Source organism: Palaemon carinicauda, chromosome 4 (assembly GCF_036898095.1).
Source record: "Palaemon carinicauda isolate YSFRI2023 chromosome 4, ASM3689809v2, whole genome shotgun sequence".
In the NCBI taxonomy this organism is placed as follows: Eukaryota; Metazoa; Arthropoda; class Malacostraca; order Decapoda; family Palaemonidae; genus Palaemon; species Palaemon carinicauda.
Window position 1 is genome coordinate 177,862,556 of NC_090728.1, and position 20,000 is coordinate 177,882,555.

At 35.3% G+C, this 20,000-nt stretch overlaps 1 protein-coding gene across 2 annotated transcripts in view; it reads left to right on the forward strand.

Annotated features, from left to right (window-relative positions):
• Positions 1 to 20,000, forward strand: part of Snrk (SNF related kinase) — a 480,315-nt gene that overhangs the window by 161,715 nt on the left and 298,600 nt on the right. The window contains exons 1-2 of one of the 2 annotated variants that reach the window (XM_068372810.1): positions 5,388 to 5,457; positions 5,742 to 6,173. The exons of the other annotated variant lie outside the window; for it this stretch is intronic. Coding sequence (XP_068228911.1) covers positions 6,020 to 6,173 — 154 coding nt within the window. The 5' untranslated portion in view covers positions 5,388 to 5,457; positions 5,742 to 6,019. Of the gene's footprint in view, positions 1 to 5,387; positions 5,458 to 5,741; positions 6,174 to 20,000 lie in introns of those variants that run through there. 2 annotated transcript variants of the gene reach the window in all.

A 20,000-nucleotide genomic window follows, 5' to 3' on the forward strand; every position in this document is an offset into this window, starting at 1 on the left:
CCTCGTGAGCTAAGTTTGGGCGGCTTGTGGTGAGCCCATAGGTATACCTACTCAGTCATCAGCAGTCGTTGTCTTGCTCTTCCTGGTCCTAGCCTGGGTGTAGTGTGTCTTGGGTGCTAATTAGAGGTATATATGGTAAGTCTCAAGGGCATATCCTTTTAGTCAGATCACTGTCACTGTCCTTTGCCTCTGCCATTCATGGGGTCCCATTAAACCTTTAAAGTAATTGTTTGGACTCATTTATGGTTTTGTGGTTACCTCTGATGTATTCCAAATGTCTCTTCTATTTTTGCGGTTTTTATAGTTTATATATGAACGTTTTATTTTAAAGTTGTTACTGTTCTTAAAGCATTTTATTTTAATTGTTCATTGCTTCTGTTGTAGTTTATTTTTTTTCCTTATTTCCTTTATTCGCTTGGCAATTTTTCCCTGTTGGAACCCTTTTGCTCATAGTACCCTGCTTTCCCAATTAGGATTGTATTGTGGCTTAGCTAATAATAATAATAATAATAATAATAATAATAATAATAATAATAATAATAATAATAATAATAATAATAATATTTAGTTGTGAAAGTAGTTCAGCTTTGAAAGAAGTTCATATGTTGGGTGAGGGTCTGGTCTCACCTGGGTGTACTTTATTCCTCCCCTGATCTGTGCATTTTATTTGCTTTGGCTCGACGCCGAAGAGAAAACAACTCCGCTCGCGTCCATTAAAGTAAATGAATCGAGCCTCATCTTTCCTTACCAAGACATCAGGGTGAGTAGACTGCAGCATCAGTGACGTCATACGTGTTTTGACGTCAACAATGACTTATTCCTCCTGCCATCATCGGTCTTAAAGCAGATATGTATATTGTTTCGACATTTAGTGAGCTTCATCTTCCCATTTGGGTATTTTTACGGGCTTTTTCAAAGTTAGAGTTTTTAAAGCCGATCCTTCATTTTTCTTTATGAGGTTGATATGATTTATGTAGGCTAGGCACAGAAGTCATGTTTATCTGCTCACTAGTTCTTATTCAGGCATTGCTGTTATGATAGATATAACGAGATTAGTTTTTATCCTGTATTTTATATTTATTGATAAGCATTATCAACGCTTTTGATGGATCTGAGGATTTAGTACTAGAATTTCTACGTTTATAGCCGTATTTGTTCATGTTGTGACAGTATTAGTCTGGTTTTAAGGTCATTAATTTACTCGAATTATTACTGATATCATAGTCCCAATGGCGTAGGGGTGTGGCGACCCCACTTCACCCAAGGTGGGTGACTGGTGCAGCTCTTTGCTCACTCTTTTTTTATTTATTTTTATTTTTTTTTTTTTCAGGGATTGTTCCTAACCTCCTTCCCGCCAATTCTCTGAGCTGCAAATAGGCATTGACGTCAGTTGGTGTAGGTAAAGGGTTGAGTGGGCGTCAACTCATTCCTTGGCGTAAAGTTTATATACCTCTATATATATATATATATATATATGTATGTATGTATATATATAACTATATATATATATATTAGTATATATATGGATATATATATATAGATATATTTATATGTATATATACGTATACACGTATTTATATACATACAATATATATGTATATATATGAATATGTATATAGATTTATATTTATAGATATATTTATATATGTGTATATATACATATATATGCATTTATATACATAATATATATATATATATATATATATATATATATATATATACTCATATATATATATATATATAATGTATCTATATATAATATATGTATGTATATGTATACAAAAGATTTTATACGTAATAAGCAAGTGATTTTATTCCTATTTATTACGTACATGTAAACTGTAACTTAAACTGTACAAGTAAATATTTTCCCATGTATACAGAACAAACTGAAAGCATACATGGACTAAGGGGTAAATTTTACTCCTGCCCTCCCTCGAGAATTGGTTACATCCATTTCCTGGCGAGGGGAAATAAGTTGTAAAAACAAAATAGAAGGAGAAATATAGTTTTAAGACTAACAGATACAGTGAAACAATATTGTTTTTACGAAATATGCTTTAAAGAGTGCCTCTACGCATGTAATAAGGATAATAATAATGATATTAGTGCAATAACAATAGCAGTGCTTTGTATTATGACGTATTAAATCGTTATTTATTATTTTTTTCCGTATTTTCTTTCTTCTTGCAGAATTGAACACGGTATGGACGCCTAAATATCTGTGTGAAATTCTGTAGTATTGAAATTCTAAATTTTAATCACTTGGTTGTGAAATGAAAGAACTAGTTAGAGGGATTACTTTTACATTTTTTATTTTTTGTAATTTTTCTTCGAACTGCATTCTTTTGGACCTAGGTCAAAATATTTGTGTAAATGTAATTGTTAGTTTGTCTTGAATCTTTAATAGATTTCTCTGATGCAGGATAATATCGAGAAGAGTTTGAAATTATTAGCCTTGATTCAGCCATTTTAATTCGTTATAGTTAATGATATTATCTCGCCTTGTGACGTCATGTGTTTGGTTTGTCCTGCTGTCTCTGCTTGCAGGATGGCCTGAAAGCTAATTAGCAGGTCATTAAGATTTTTTTTTTCGTTTAAAAACTCATTGTGTTACATTGAATAACTGATTTGGTTTGGTATAAACCAGAATAGACTCGAATCCTGTTTTTTTTAAACTTCTTTTATTGGAGTGTCTGAGTAATTATGCTAATTGCCTTATTAATTTATGAATGCTGAGAAATTAGATAATATTCTTAGAGTATTTTGTAAAAGTTAGCAATCCCCAATTACCAGTTCAGATTACTATTATTCTTATACGGCCGGAATCCCATATTATGAAGAATGTTACGAAAATTAACAATAAATAGTGACTTATTGACGGATGGCACACATGGGATGAGATACGGTACGAAATTATGGTATCAGACAAAATACGTAGTGATGATTTGAGCGAAAGATGACAGCGTTGTATAAACAATTCTCTGGCTATGAAGATTTGTGTCCTCATGTGTTAGAATTCCTCTTGCTGGTGGCCGCGGCCTTTGCACCTGTTGGTGGTTTCTGTGAAATGTGAATGATTTTTAGGAGACCTTTTATAAAAAGGATGTTCTCTCCTATCTAGAACTTGAGACATACTATAATCAATTTCTTTTAGCGAGGCATATTTGCACCAACTCGCAGCGGGGCCCTTTTAGCTCGGAAAAGTTTCCTGATCGCTGATTGGTTGGACAAGATAATTCTAACCAATCAGCGATCAGGAATACTTTTCCGAGCTAAAAGGGCACCGCTGCGAGTCGGTGCAAATCTGCCTCGCTAAAAGAAATGGACTATAGCAGCTTGCAGGTACTGGTGCAGCTTAGATTATAGATCTGCAAAGAGAAGGTCTCAGCATCTGTAAATTATGCTTCTTGGAATCATCAGGATTATGGATTATTGTTAAGTCTGCTCTGCTGTCCTATTGTTGATTTGTGTAAAGGAAATAGACAAATGTCCAATTGATGTTAGGGTGTAATGGCTTCTTGAAGAATATTACCGGTTCTACGAGAATTGGCATTGCGCACTCCTGGTAAGTTCAATGTTTTTGTCATGGTGCCTTGGAAATGGACACCAACCCGAACTTCAAGATCATAATTTATATATTTTAGGTTATCTCTCCTTGAACACCAAAAGTCCGAGTTATTCATATTTTACCAATTCCATGATGTTGCAAATGTGTTGAACCAGGATATTTTATGTTAAGCGTTACAGTCCGGAGTAAAGACTTTTATGTTGACAGTGTATTCTTGTTGTCACGTTTGGTGCAGAAAGAAAATGACATCAAAACGTGAACAAAAGGCTGATCCTTAAAGGTAAATGTTTTTTTTTTTTTTTTTTTTAGCATGAGCGAGTAAATACGCATATTACCTGATTTATTATTGAAACGATTAGAAAAATATAGAGTTTTTGGAGTATGTATGAAATTCAGTGTTCAAACGTGAATTAGCGTCCGATGTAATATGATATGTTCTTAAAACTTTCGATTAATATCCTTAGTGGAACACACACATATACAGTATATGTATATATATGTATATATATACATATACATATATATATATATATATATATATATATATATATATATATATATATATATATTATATAGTGTGTGTGTGTGTATGTATACATGTTAATGTTATTGTCTTCTTTATGGATTTATACACGGGGAGCAAAGTGAAACAAACACTCTCTCTCTCTCTCTCTCTCTCTCTCTCTCTCTCTCTCTCTCTCTCTCTCTCTCTCTCTCTCTCGCTGTTGTAGTTATCCGTAAAGTTAGGCCGTGTCTTGTCTTTGGTGTTTATTGAATGGGTAACTGTCATGGAATGTTATACACTGGGCTCATATGCCCTGACCATGTATAGGCCTGCCCATAGGGCTATCATTGTCATTCCTGAATCCTGCCATAAAAAAGTGTGTAAAATAACATTCACTAGACATCCCTAAAAGGAGTAAAGATGTACAGATGAAAAAGAACTTACTTGGTGCATAACTGCTTATGCATTTATGTCTATCATTAAGCAGTTGTTTTTCAAGAATGTATCTCTAACCGATTAACGTCTAACTCTATCCCTTTCCGCCTAGATTCTTGGCAGATTTCGTAACGGACTTGTGTGTTACTTGGCGGCAGCTGCCAGGTCTAGTCAAGTGCAGACATATGACCATCACATACATACTCTAACTATACGATAAAAACTCAGACATGTATGGTATTTGATTTAATATTTAACGATGTATAAATACTGCATATGTATTGTGGATGAAGTAGGTAGGAGAACGAGGAGAGTTTTCATGTATAATGGCGTTCGAATCCCTTTGTGATATAAAACGACTATTTATGCGAGCTTTTGCCCAGGGTTTTAATAAGCTGTTGAAGTTTTCATCTCCGAAGAATTGGGTCAAGAGTGTTAAGAGTAAACAGTGATTTCTGTTCTTAGTTTCGAGGAATTTTTGGCAACGTGAGATGTCACTTCGTCTTCCCCCTTTTTTTTCCCCTCACCGTTTCTTCTTCCACGTTGTGAGAGAGAGAGAGAGAGAGAGAGAGAGAGAGAGAGAGAGAGAGTCGGGAGGAAAAAAATGTATCGGGCAACAACTGGCAACTTGTGCCTCTCTCTCTCTCTCTCTCTCTCTCTCTCTCTCTCTCTCCATTTATATCTTTTGCTTATCTCTTTTCGCCCCTATTGAACCCCTTCTACGTTTTTCTCATTATTATGCTTTTCCTTCGTGTTCCTCCCCGCCTCTCTCTCTCTCTCTCTCTCTCTCTCTCTCTCTCTCCTGGGTGCCGAGGAGGTGAGGGGCGTGAGGTAAGGCTGGTGAGGGCCCTCCTTAGCTACGAGTACGTCAGTATGGTTGCCGACGTGTTGAGGGAAGGCGGCCGCTTCTCCGTCCCTTCCCCTCGTTCTGTGCCCTTTACAGAGGGTAATGCCGGGCCTGGTTCTGTGAGGGGAAACTCAAGAAGTTGTTGTTATCTGTTATGGGATGGGGAGAATTCTCTATGGTGGGGCAGTGATATATGAATATGTTTTTTATGGGGCTTGAAATTTATTTTTTTATTTTTCGGAAATAAACATGTTTTAGCTGTGCTTTTTTTCATGGGTTGGTGTTTGAATCTTGGCTTGTATGCTGTTATAATTAAGCTGTTTTACAAAATCTTTTTCTTGGCGAGTCATTATATTCCATTATTTTTCTCCAACGTTTTGAAGACTTGAGTCATATCTGAATACCAATTGAAGATGTAACGCTCAGAGGTAGACGAGGAGGCCTCGAATCCTACCTGAGGCACATTTGTGGCAAGGACGCTTCTGCAGTTTATCCTAAAACGTGAACTTGAAGTGTCATCAACATTTCCCTAAGAGAAACATACCTTCGGAAAAATAGTTATTTGACGCCGCAAATTCCCCCGGTAATTTCCCCTCGCTCTTCGTCTGGGTCTGTTCTCCTGTCTCTTGCTATATCTTCGTGCCGAGGGTGGGGCAAGCTCATGAAGAAGAAGGGTGCCCCAGCAGCTTCTGCTTCTTCCTCTTCCCCCTACTCCTACTCTTCCTCCTCAAGGGCTGCTGCTGCTGCAGCCATGAGACCGCCGGACAAGGGCACCTCGGTCGGCTCGTCGCCTTCCAATGCTACTGCTAAACAAGGTGGGTACTCAGTCGCAGACAGTCGGTGCCGCGGACACGGTACTAGTAGTGCCACTACTGTTACTCTCTCTCTCTCTCTCTCTCTCTCTCTCTCTCTCTCTCTCAAGAAGCCTTCTTTCGCCATCACCGCTTGTTAATATATCACACCCAGTTACGGGATCAGTCGCCTTTCTTCTACAACTTCATTCCAGTTGGCTTTTTTTATCTTTTGTTTTTACTGTTAATCTCTTTATAATTCTATATATGGTTTCATAACACTTATTGAAAATTCGCTGTTTATGTCGATGCTATATTATATATATATATATATATATATGTATGTATATATATACATATATATATATATATATATATATTCATTCTTTCAGTTAAATGAAGTTTGCATAGAAAAACAATGTACTGTATCTTTTATGCCTCTTTTTCTAATGATCTTTCCCAATGCCAAATCATCTGCTTCCGTTCTCTCTCTCTCTCTCTCTCTCTCTCTCTCTCTGAGAGAGATGGTATGCATAAATATTAGTAAGTTATTAATAAAATTGTCTGAGAAACGAAAAGACTTACAAAATGTTGATAACCGATATATATATATATATATATATACATATATATATATATATATATATATATTATTCAAGCAAAGGAAAGCACTTCAGGTCAGGTTTGCAAAAGGCAACCGCCAAGTGACTAGAGATCTAGATATTAGGAAAATAATGCTAAATCATCCTAGAGGTGTAAAAATAGTTAAAGTGTATCAATTGTAAATATGAACCCAACCTTTTTATTGCTAATTGAGTGCCTTAATATGAAAGTAGAATTGATCCTCTCAAAGTAGTGATATCTCACGTAGCATATCATATTAAGAAACGTATCCATATCTATCGGCTCTATTTTCTTTATATATCCAACGCCAGATTGAAGTCTTTTCGTTATTTTGTTTAATTGATTTATATGTATTTTTATAATTGTTGACATCTAAACACGCTTTTCTCAATTCTGATGCCTTTATCTGTTTAATTCTAATTTTCTGTAAAGGTTTAACTAACATTGTTTTGCTTTGTATTGCATTAACAGTTGGACGTAGAATGTATAATTGTGTTTCTGCCTCGTGAATACATTTTTGCCATTTTTCTGTAGAGATGTTGAAAAATCTAATACTTGTTAATCCTTAACGATTAAGTAAATTATGTTGACCTTATACAATTTCGGTGTTTAGAAATATCCTCCGAATTTATTGGCAAATATAATTCAATTGTTAATAAGCTGTCCTTTTTATCTTCTTGAAATCACTAGGGGAGGAGCAATCGTAAAACGCCTGGTTTTTCACTGTGTGATCGGTCTTACGCAATAAAAAATACAATTTGGGGATTTGAATACGAGGTCTGATGTATAGTATACTCTTTTAAAAGAAGAAAAACAACACAATAAGATAGGATTTGAAGAGATATACGGATGCAATTGGTTAAAAGCGAGTAGTAAATGGGCAAACGTTGGAAAAGTAAATGATGATATGAAAATAACTAGAATGAAAGAGGGTTCTAGTTTACTCCGCAAGTAAAGGAATCCAAATGTGAAAATGTGCAAGTTCATTGTGCAAAGGCTGATTAACCCAAAATTTTGGGAACATTCATTTTGTCCCCCCCCTCCCCTCCTCCTCCTCCTCCTCCCACCCAAGCCAAACAAGAGTAGGTCGTAAGAGACCATATTGCTAGGTTTACTAAATTAGAGGTTAGACAAAAACTATTGAGGCAGTTGAGGAAGTCTTGAGTTTGCTGGGGTTTTTACCTGAATCAGCCTATCCAAGATTCATACCAAGCCCGGGGGAAAATCATATTAAGGCTCATACTGTAGAAGCTCGGCTTCGCAATTTGCATTCAGATCGGATGCTGTAGGCATCGGAAAATAGTGAATTATCCCTAACAATTGCTGCTCTAACTGGGAATAGTTTTATTAGTGTCTGTTTCTGGCATCTTCCAAAATGACGTCGAATTCTATTTGCAAGACTAATCATATTCATAAGAATAGGAGGCTTATAGCAGAATGTAAGATCAACACGATGAAAGTTTGAATTATTCAAATATTCTATCCCGAGACACAAAGACACAAAATTAGACTAACATAATCTTTGATGTGAAGTCGCGAGTTGTCTATTCGTATCTTGGTGTTCATGGAACTATTATTAGAAGATGCTCTGGAGTATTAAAAACAGTTTTGAAAAAATATGTATAATTTCTTTGCTGTAATTATTAATGCTGTTAATCAGACCAGTCAAACACTATTGGGCTTCTGTCTCATTTCAGTCTACTTTCAAAGTACCCAAGAATAGTCCAGTATCTCCGTAAGGGGCTAATGTCGTCAGTGCACCTCACACTGTGCACTGTAGGCATTACTTTGGGGTCTTTGCATCGTTTGTTCGGCCCCTAGATGCCCTTGATGTGTATACTTCTATTATTATTATTATTATTGCTAGCCAAGCTACAACCCTAGTTGGAAAAGCAAGATGCTATAAGCCCAAGGGCTCCAACAGGGAAAAAACAGCCCAGTGAGGAAAGGAAATAAGGAAATAAATAAACGATATCAGAAGTTATGAAAAAGTTAAAATAAAATATTAAAAAAAATCATTAACAACTTTTAAACATAATTAATATATAGACTAAAAACAATTATGTCAGCCTGTTCAACATAAAACATTTGCTGCAAGTTTGAACTTTTGAAATTCTATTGATTCAACTACCTGATTAGGAAGGTCATGCCACAACTTAGTCACAGCTGGAATAAAACTTCTAGAATACTGTGAAGTATTGAGCCTCATGACAGAAAAAGCCTGACTATTAGAATTCACTGCATGCCTAATATTACTAACAGGATGGAACTGTCCAGGAAGATCTGATTGTAAAGGATGGTCAAAATTATTAAAAAGCTTATGCAACATGCATAATGAACCGTACCTAATTTCGTTCTTACATTCTTCCATGTTCTGTCCAACCATTTCTAAAATTAACTTCTCAGTTTAATTCTGGGGTTTTACCCTAGATGCACTTAGGCATTGAATGGCCTTGGAGGCCCCAGCGCTGGAATATATTACCAAAATCCTTAATTCCAATCCAGTCGTTAAGCAAAGATATCATAGATATTCTATGAATTCCGGGATCATGCTACTCTCGAATTCTTGAAAGTATTCATTTTTCAACTTGGTTGTAATTACTTTAAGGTGATATAATCCCTTGACAATCAAAGACTCGAAATAATTATTAAGTAAACTATGAAACACTTCATATTTAAGAACTCCTTAAGCACTTCAGCTGCAACATTCCATTGGCAAGGAGTTTAGATGCTCTCTTCCTTCATATCATCATTAGAGCAAATGCCGGGTAATTAATTGCTCACGCAACGTCATTCCTACTTAATGTAGCTTGTGGAATGGTCTTGCGAGGCATAACACTCGTCTGTACTCAGTACACATAATTAAAATGATAAAAGGGAAATTCCTGCATCCTTTTTGTGATGAACCGCGGTGCGATGGTGCTGGTTAAATCTGCGATTCAAGCGAAGGAAATGCCTAGAGTGGATTAGGTACATCCAATCGAGTTCAGTCACTCGTTCAAGTAATGATCGAATTCACGTAGAGAAGAGAAAGAGAGAAGAGAGAGAGAGAGGGACTCGATTAGGTAAACTCGTTCATTTGGATAGAACCTTTGTACAAGGCTCGCTCTCTCTCTCTCTCTCTCTCTCTCTCTCTCTCTCTCTCTCTCTCTCTCTGGGCTTTTGGTAGTGCTTAGCTGGATATGCGAAGTGATAGCGTTCGAGTCTAGGACTGGACAAGGGGAAACGGATAGGCCTGTTCCTTAAAAATATGGAAACTGTGTTTGATTACGTAAGCAACAAATTCTGTACAGTTGGACACAGGAAGTGCACCCTGTCACACCATTACTGCACGGCAAGTATCCATATGGATAGTGTAAGGAAAGATGTCCTCGGTGGTCGGCTGGGCTAAACACTGGAGCCCTCTGCTCATTAATGGTGAGGCAGGTTGCACTTCCTCAGAGGTAGGTGTGCCAGGAACCCTGGCGTCCAACTGTATCTTGTTATTACTATCTCCACGCAGCCAGGGTGGAGAGAGAAAGAGATAGAGATAAAAGAAAATCTGACGTTAATGCCTATCTCTATCTAAATATGAAAATGGAAGGAAAAACAAAGCAATAGAAAATATAAAGGTCCAACCAAACTAATTTCTTGACGTAGACACATATAGAATAGTTTCAAGTGGCATTGGCCTTCTCAAAGTTAACTCCTTACTTTTAGTTCCAGAATAAATGTGCCAAATATTCATCAATGAAATGCTCGTCCGTGTATTCAGCCCATATCCGAATCATAAGATGAATGATCTAATTGCATTCTTAGACTTAAGCGGCAATGAACTCTTGTCATTGCACGATATAAGCTTCATGGAAGAGCTGACTGAAAAGGAAATCATTAGCCACGGAATTAACTTAGCAGTTGGATCTGATTAATTCCCTGTAATGTTATAGAAATCAGGTAAGCAAGAATTGAAGAAGGCCAGTTACCTCCAGTGGGGAAGGTCCCTTAACTAAAATAAGGTTAATAAAATTCTTTTAGATACGTTATCACTTCTCCAGTCCTAAAATGTGGTAGTTAGAGCTATACCTTAGGAAATCTAGCCGGTCTGTATCTTTAGTATTTCACCTTATTAAGATATTTGAGTGAAAGTTAAGGAATTCCGCTTTCAGACACGCAAGAGATATGTTCCCATCTAACCAAGGGTTTTTATACGAGGAAGAACTAAGATATTGCAGTCAATCAATCTAACAGAACATGTTGAAATCAAGGAGAGAAATATGCAACACTTTCCTTGATTTCGCAAGGGTTTTTAACAAATTGGATCACTTGTACTATGCAGGAAAATCAAATAAATGTGTATAATTGATGCTATGGGAGCCTGGCTGTATAATTGCTTATCAAATCGAACATCTCGGGTATCAGCTAATGAAACGCTTTCCAAACCAGCCCAAGTCATATCAGGTATCCCCCAAAGGAGAGGTTCTTAGTCCCATTATGTTTACAATAATGATTAGAAATTTTATGACTATGTGCAAAACTATTACATACCTGGCTGCAGCCGACTCCATTTTCTCAGCGATATAGGACTTTTTATGAAAACTTCAGCCTTTTCAAACTGAACTATGTACAGCAGTCTGAGATCAAACACAGAAACAAAGCAGCATTTAATTGGGGATAAATTTAAACAATAGAGACTGCAAAAGAAGCAGGGAAAGTAAGAGAAGACGAACTGGTATAGAAAGACAATAAACACACGCGAGTAGAAGGACTAGTCACTGCTGATGATGATGATGATGATATGTAAACGCATATCTTTGTAAGACATTGTAATATTTTAATATGTACATCAGGATGGAAGTTTTGTTATGTAGAATACAATTATAGTAGCAGTCGACACCTCTAACTTGTTCTTCCAACGTAAACTAAGTGTTGTAAAGAATCGTCTTGGATACTGAGGTAGTTTTCAGAGATATTTGTCAACATCATGCGCACATTATGGATGGTATTCTTTACTTTCTTTCAACTTAATTTAATCTTGTTAATGTTCCTATAATTTATTTTGATTGTTCATTACTTCTCTTGTAGTTCATTTATATCCTTGTTTCCTTTCCTCATTGGGCTGTTTTTCCCAGTTGGATCCCTTGGGCTTCTAACATCCTGCTTTTCCAAATAGGGCTGTAGCTTAGATAACATCAACACCACCAACAACAACAATAATAATAATAATAATAATAATAGTTCCTTTTCAAGAAAAAAAAATTATAACTTTCCCTGCTGTGTTATAATGAAGATGTTGAACTCAAGTGTCATTAACGCTTTCAGATTCTATACATTTACAAAACGAAAGATGGACGAGATCCAAACATACCAACTGTCTGAAACTAGAAACCTTTGCTCTCCAATTTCACCATAATCTTAGCACCGGTGTTAGGTGCTTATTGGCCTTATCATTTCTATATTAGAATTTTTAACGAATTCATTGTTGTAATGAAATTGTCCTATTTGTAACTGTTTGGTTCTTTCAAACAGTTACATTTTCTTTTTTCAAAATATTTGATTTTAAAAAGATTGTGCTCTTGAACATTTTATTTTTTCCCTTGATTTGAGCTGAATGAGCCTGTCTCAGACCTGGGTTATATGGTCAATTAACTTTTACAGGTAAATTTCAATAACTCTCTCTCTCTCTCTCTCTCTCTCTCTCTCTCTCTCTCTCTCTCCATCTTCTACGAATATTGGTTTTCAACAATTTAAAGGAGTTCTTCTCCCCTCTCTTTTTTACCCATTAACGTTTGTCAGAGGAAATGAAGACAACAGTAATTGTCGTTAGTGTGGTTCTGAATACATTTGATTGTGTTTCGGAAATGTTGTTTCCACGTTTGCTATATCAATCTGCAGGGTTTTAAAGTAATTGGTTTTTAGGGATTAAGTTTTTTTTTATTTTTTTATTCATATTTTTTTTTTTTTTTTGCATTTCAAAGTTGTGAAAGGGTTTAAAAGATCAATATACGCATGACTTCTTCTTCTTCTTCTTCTTCTTCTTCTTCTTCTTATTATTATTATTATTATTATTATTATTATTATTATTATTATTATTATTACAAGCCAAGCTACAACCCTAGTTGGAAAAGCAGGATGCTATAAGCCCAAGGGCTCCAACAGGGAATAATTAGTGAGGAAAGGAAACAAAGAAATAAACTAACTATATGAGAAGTAATGACCAATCAAAATAAAATATTTTAAGAACATTAACAACATTAAATCGGATCTTTCAAGTATAAACTACAAAACCTTCAAAAAACAAGAGGAAGAGAAACAAGGTAGAATAGTGCCCCGGTTATATATAATACAAATTATTATGTGGTATAGATTATGAGCTTTATGTTTATATGAATGTTACATAATTTTTTTAAGTTATTTTCCCGACGAACATTTCGAAAGGAAATTAACTTTTGAGAAAGTCCGACGGAAAAAGGGAACCAGAGAGAAACTTCGGGGCCTAGTTTATCTCGAATGAGAGAGAGAGAGAGAGAGAGAGAGAGAGAGAGAGAGAGCCTCTCCAAGAAGGGCTATTTGAAGGGAGGTCAGTCTACGCCCAGAAATCTTTATTCTTAGAAAAAACAGTTGTGAGAATGTGTTTTGTAGGCATCCACTTCCAGCCAAAGTTAGAGAGGCGATTTAAGGTGGATTTTTGAAATGGAGTTAACCGTCACTGGATGCCGTCGGGTGAAATGGGATTCTCTCTGGGGACTGGTACTTGGTAATCCTCCTGGGAAATGGCGCTAGTAGAGAATGTCGTTTTGGGAGAGATTACCCACAGATCTTGAGATTACCTTGACGTCTGTGTTCCTTGCCTTTTTTTGCGTTGCAAGATGAAAGGAAGCTGAAATAAAGGGATACTGTCTTTGAATTATATCATAACTTGAGCTTTGATCTCTCGTCAACAAATAGTATGAAATGATAATGCGTATACTGTATATAATTAGTATTAACATATTTCATGATAGTTCGTATACTCACTAGTAAAACGTCTTATGATAATTCGTATAATATAGAATTATTGTAAAATTATAAGTCTTGTAATTATATTCTGATTATTATTTGTTCGTTTTAAATTTATAGGTAATTTATCAAGAGAAAATCAAAGTAATTTGGTCTTTGATGTATATACTTTGTTTTTAAGACCAGTAATTGCTAATTGCCAAATAATGATGCCGGAAGAGAACTAATGAACCATGGCAATTTCTGTAAATGGCACCTTTTATATGAAAGCCATTCCATCCATGCTGATGTCATACGGAACTTGTAATAAAAGTATAAAAATAGAAATTTCATTTTCTTTTGTCCAAAGAACCAGGGCAGAACGCTGCCAAAGAGGCGTCGAATAGAGCGGGATTGTTTTCCTGATAACTTTTAGAAACTTAAGACCCTTTTCAATAGACGCCTTAATTGATGGAATAGTTCAGGTGATAACTTCGGGAAGAGAATCAACCAGACTCTTTCGAAAGGAACTTTTAGCAATGGCAATTATATCTTGTAGCTTGCGAAAGGAAAGGTTTCAGGGCAAACAAGATATTTTGTTGCGCTGTGGAGGTGTTAGGGTGGGTATAGTCACTGTCTCTACAAGTTTGCCGGACCAGGGTTCGATTCCCGACCGGTCACAAGCTCTTGTTTTTGTGTGATTTCGCCTGGGGCTTTGATCCCGAGGTCGTGAAGAGAATCCAGACGTTACTATTTTTTTTTTTCGAAGGTTGAAATATTTTATGGCTTTAGTTTTCATCATTAGAAGTGTGTAAATAGTGCCGAAAGATATAGTCCTACCAGCACGAGTTGTAGAAAATGATATTTTGTTTTGAGTGAATTAACGGAAATCATTTAAATAAGGCTAATTTATTTCCGGTTGATTTTGTAGGAAATTGTAAAGGTATTTCTTAATGTTGTTGAACAGAAGACATTTTTATTTAAATTTCTTGCCAGCTGCTTACTTATCATCCTTAATAGAGATATATGCAACTGCCTTTTATATTTATTTTTCATTCTCTTCTTTTTTTATTCATATATTATTTTCGTGTGTCCAGATCGGAATAAGAAATTTAATAGAAACTAAGTCTATATCCAGCATGCACACACACACACACACACACACACACATATATATATATATATATATAAATACTGTATTTATGTGTGTGTAAAACTCAAATAAGATTTTTTTTAGGCTTTTATGCCTGTATGTAATTTACGCGAGATGGTTTTCTTTTAACTGTGGTTGTTATAGTAATATTATCTGGTAATCTCTCTCTCTCTCTCTCTCTCTCTCTCTCTCTCTCTCTCTCTCTCTCTCTCTCTCTCTCTCTCTCTGTATGTGTATGTCCATTGCCAAATCGTATATAGCATTAATGTTTTTGCCGAATACCAATTCCACGATGCTATAGATGGTTTTCATTGTTGCTAAATGTCTTGCATATTTTGCCTTTTTTTTTTTTTTTTTTTTTTTTTTTAGGGCTGACGAAGAATTGCGCATATACAGTAAGTGTGTTTTATTTATTGGAGTGTCTCTTTTGCTTGATAGGTGTAAAATGCTACTTTTCCAAATACTTTTCTAATCGTTGGAAATTAATTTTTCTGTTTATAAAATAAATAATTGTAGAGACTTCTCAGAATTTTCCAATCTCGTATTTTGTATGTTAGCATTATTTTCTTTGTTGATAGTGTGTTTGTTTGTGTCTGTGCCTGTTTAATGCTTTGTTTTTATCAGTAGTGTTTTGATTGTAGTATGAAATAATAGACGAAAGTCATAAAAATCAAACTATCTCTCCTTTGTAGGTACACTTGATTGTTTACGTTCGCTGCGTTGTATTTTACAATGGCGACTTGCACTGAGGATGCACTCCCGTTTCTTAACAAAAATGGGTTGCGCGTCAGGCAGGAGTCGAAATAGAATTTTATATATTTTTATCCATATAAATGTGTGTATATATACCGATATAATATATCTATGTCTATTTATCTATATAAATTATCTATCTATCTATCTATATATATATATATATATAAATATATATTTATTTATTTATTTATTCGTGTATTTACAATGTATATGTGTATATAGAACCATATATCAACTATCTATCTATCTGTGTATATATTTATCTATCTATCTATCTATCTATCTATCTATATATATAGTATATATATGTGTATGTATGTATGTATAAAATATATATGTGTATACTGTATATACCCACATGATATATCTACATATCTTTATCTATCTATCTATATATATATATATATATATAATATATATATATATATATATATATATAGATAAATATAATGCATATCATGTGTTTAGTAAAGAGGATATATGCATACATTTTGAATGATTTACTATTTAGTTTGAGTATTCAACCTCCCATGATGTGTTATTGTGATGGAAATGTGATCGGGGATTTCATGAACAAGGCGGGAGTTGTAGAGAGCGATGTACGTGGTTTTTTTTAACAAAACAGATGCCATTGTTATATCCGATAATCTGACATGCACCCCCCCCCTCTTTCTCTCTCTCTCTCTCTCTCTCTCTCTCTCTCTCTCTCTCTCTCTCTCTCTGATCCCAGGGTTCTATGGCACCACTTAAAGGTTTAAAGGCAAGTGACAATGTCAATTCCTTATCAAGCAGGACAGTGCCTTAGAGACTGACCATATATACATACGATCAGCGCCCAAGCCCCCCTCTCCATCCAAGCTATGACCAAGGAGGGCCAGGCAATGGCAGATAGACCTATAGGCTCCCCCAAATCCCTCCTACTTAGCTCACGAGGATGGTGAGGTTGCAGCCACGAAAGAAACTATCGAGTTTGAGCGTAACTCAAACACTAGTCTGGCGTTCATTAGTCAGGGGCTTATTACCACATGGGCCACCACAGCCACAACTTAGCACTTTTTTGTGGAATCCACGTTCGATACTCTCTCTCTCTCTCTCTCTCTCTCTCTCTCTCTCTCTCTCTCTCTCAAAGAATGATTTATACACTCATAGATTGTGGTGCCTTGGTTCTGGATGGAGTTGCCAAAAAGAACTTTTAAATGTCTCATGAAAACAGTTGATTTCATTGGACGTCTGTCATTCTGGCACTTCCGTCTCACTCCGATGTTGCAAAAAGGAGAAGGGTTTCTCTCCTCACTGATAATCCATTCATTTGAAAATTATTACTAGCAGATGTTGAAACTTTTATGGAAGATGTGAAGGTTAAGGTGCCGGGTTGAGAGTGATACTGACAGGGAAATGTGACTAGTAATCATTTCTTTTTCATCTTATTATATTCATTTCACATTTTGTTAGAATTAAGTGAAGGATTTTTCGCCGTCTTTTGATAGGCTTATACGACTTTCAAGGGTTTACTAGCCAAGGAATCTACAGATCAACATAACCAGGATTTTAGATTTTCTTATTGTTTTTTTTTTTTTCACTAAGAAATGGTTTTTATTTTGGCTTCAGTAAAGAAGACAGGAATTAAAGGATTTATTAAAAGACAGAATGTGGTAGGTTGAGGATGATATCTCGTTTCAGTGAATATTTATCGGGTCTCAGTTGTATATGATTTTTCAAGATCGAATCTTTTTAAAGTTATGTTTTATCTGAAATTGAAATTTCTCTTTTCCAATGGAAAATTGCCTTGAAAACCATTCGATCGAAACAACCAAATTCGCATATCAAGTAATTTTCGTGTTTTGAGAAAATCGTTTCTCATAAACATTTTTACCTTTTCTCGCCAAAAAAAAAAAAGATATTTTGTAATGGAGATTTCCTCAGCACCGTAAACTGATAAGAAAAAGTAGGGTGAGCAGCTCTTGCAAGACATTGAACTAGAATTGGTTTTGGAAAGGCACATTTGGTTTAGGTCGTCAACGCCACGTATACGGGAATTGGCAAGATTTCAATGGAATGTGAAGGCGATGATTTATAGAGGTGGGAAGCTCCGATGGAATTGTGTCGACTCAATTTAGATAAGGTTCCCTACGCTATAAAGTCAATGATGGAGGTGCAAACTGGTCATATTCAATCTCGGGTGAGGGAGGGGTAGGAAGAAAAGGGTGGGAAGGAAGAAGAGAGGATGTTGGAGGGAGACAACAATGAAAAGGACGAAAACAAGGATTTCTATATTTATAGAATGTTAGATAGATATGTCTGCATTGGTCATATTCAATCTCGGCAGTTGGAGGAGAAGGAAGAGATGGAGGAGGAAGAAAAGGGTAAAAAGGAAGAAGAGAGGATGTTGGAGGAATACATAAATGAAGCGGAAGAATTCAGGAGGAAGAAAAAAAAAAGGATTACTACAATTATAGAATTTTCTATAAATACTAGTGTACCCAAAATGTCAAAAATTACGTCTAAATATTTAGATAAGTATGCACACAAACTGATTAAACATTTCTCACCCACTCCCCTTTCCTAACTACAACCCAGCAGTTTCGGCAATTTGGAGGAGATTGTGGCTCCCAGGTGTAGCTCTCTGGGTACCCCATCTATCCATGGTTTGACTACTCCCTCTCCCCCTGAGCGTGACAGGAATCTATATATATATATATATATATATATATATATATATATATATATATATATATATATATATATAATCAGATAGATGTATGTACGTCTATTTAATAGTTGAGAGAGAGAGAGAGAGAGAGAGAGAGAGAGAGAGAGAGAGAGAGATATGATATGTGGTTAAACATTGCATGATTTTGCAATCTGCTTTCTTCATTTATTAGTAGTTTAAAATCGGGCAAATCTTTACACACTGCATGTAACATCGCGTGTTGACATCACCTGACTTCACCTGCCCGGAGACTCCATGTGTGACTGCAGTTACATCACGACAAACAATGATTTAGAAATGGGGAAAATATCGAATTCAGATGTATTAGTGATATCACGGAACCAAGCATTGGAAAGTTATTGACCTTTTTATGTGGTTTCCAAAAATTGGAAAGAAATTATCTGGCATTTCTTTGTTTTCGAAATGCTGTCACGTTATGTTATGTTCACGTATTTACATTTGTATTATATACGGCAGTTATTCCTGGTGTATTTTTCTTTGCATTTTCTTTATAGCCTATACATAAATGTGCATAATTTTGTATAATGCAAAATTATGAACGTTTTCATATCTTCGTATTTATTCAATTTGAAAAGCATCGATGCTTTGTTTTGTTGGAATGTATTGAAAGCGATTGTGCTTTGGCAAATTCGATGTAATGTTTGGTTGAATTCTTTTGTTTATATTGTTAGTCTACATAGTTAGATTTTACCGATACTCAGGCAAAGAATTGCATGTATAAACAAGTACATGTTCAATTTATATTTATTTTGAATTCAATCTAATGCTTCCCATCTATCAAAAATCTACCTTTGGTATAAGTTATAACAGATAGATTTTCTGAAATATATATTTGCTGTGTACACCGGTAGTATTTGTTCAAGATGTTTTGTGTCGTGGAATTCTACGAGGTTTTGTCAGAAAATGTCGTTGATCGCCATTTTTCATATCTATTGTAAATTATCCAGATTTAAAGAGTTGGGAAATTTACCACATAGAGAAACAAGTGTGAGATACCATTCCCCCCCCCCCCACCCAGATTATCCAGATACTGAGTCACAGATTTCTTCATTAGAAAGAATCTGCTTCTTGGGAAAGAAATTTCTTTCAATTCAGAGTTTTGCTGATGGTCTAGTCTTGTTATTTTCGAGACGTCTTTAAAGAAATGCAGAATTCAGCATTTTAACATTTTTTCTTTAAAACTATTTTCTTTTGTAAAATCTTTCCGTACTTATTGCGGTCATTGTTGTGATGACCTTTATTCATCACCGTTGTTCTGGGAACTTTGAATAAAGACACTAATGTTAATTGCATACAATCCCCAGATATTTTTGAGAAAGTTCATATCAGAGTTAAGTAGAGTCGCCTTCAGTAAAATGATGGTTAAAGATTTGAGCAGTGTTAACAATGATAACAATGATACGAGGAGGATCATGTTATACTAAGAGTGTATTAATGTGAGGAAATCAGCAGACCTAACTATAGAACTTAGCAGAAGAAGCCGTCGGAGTATACTTAGAGAATTGATCTAAAAGACGGCACGAATATATATATATATTATATATATATATATATATATATATATTTATATGTACATATATATAATATATAATATATATGATATATAATATATATATATATATATATATATATA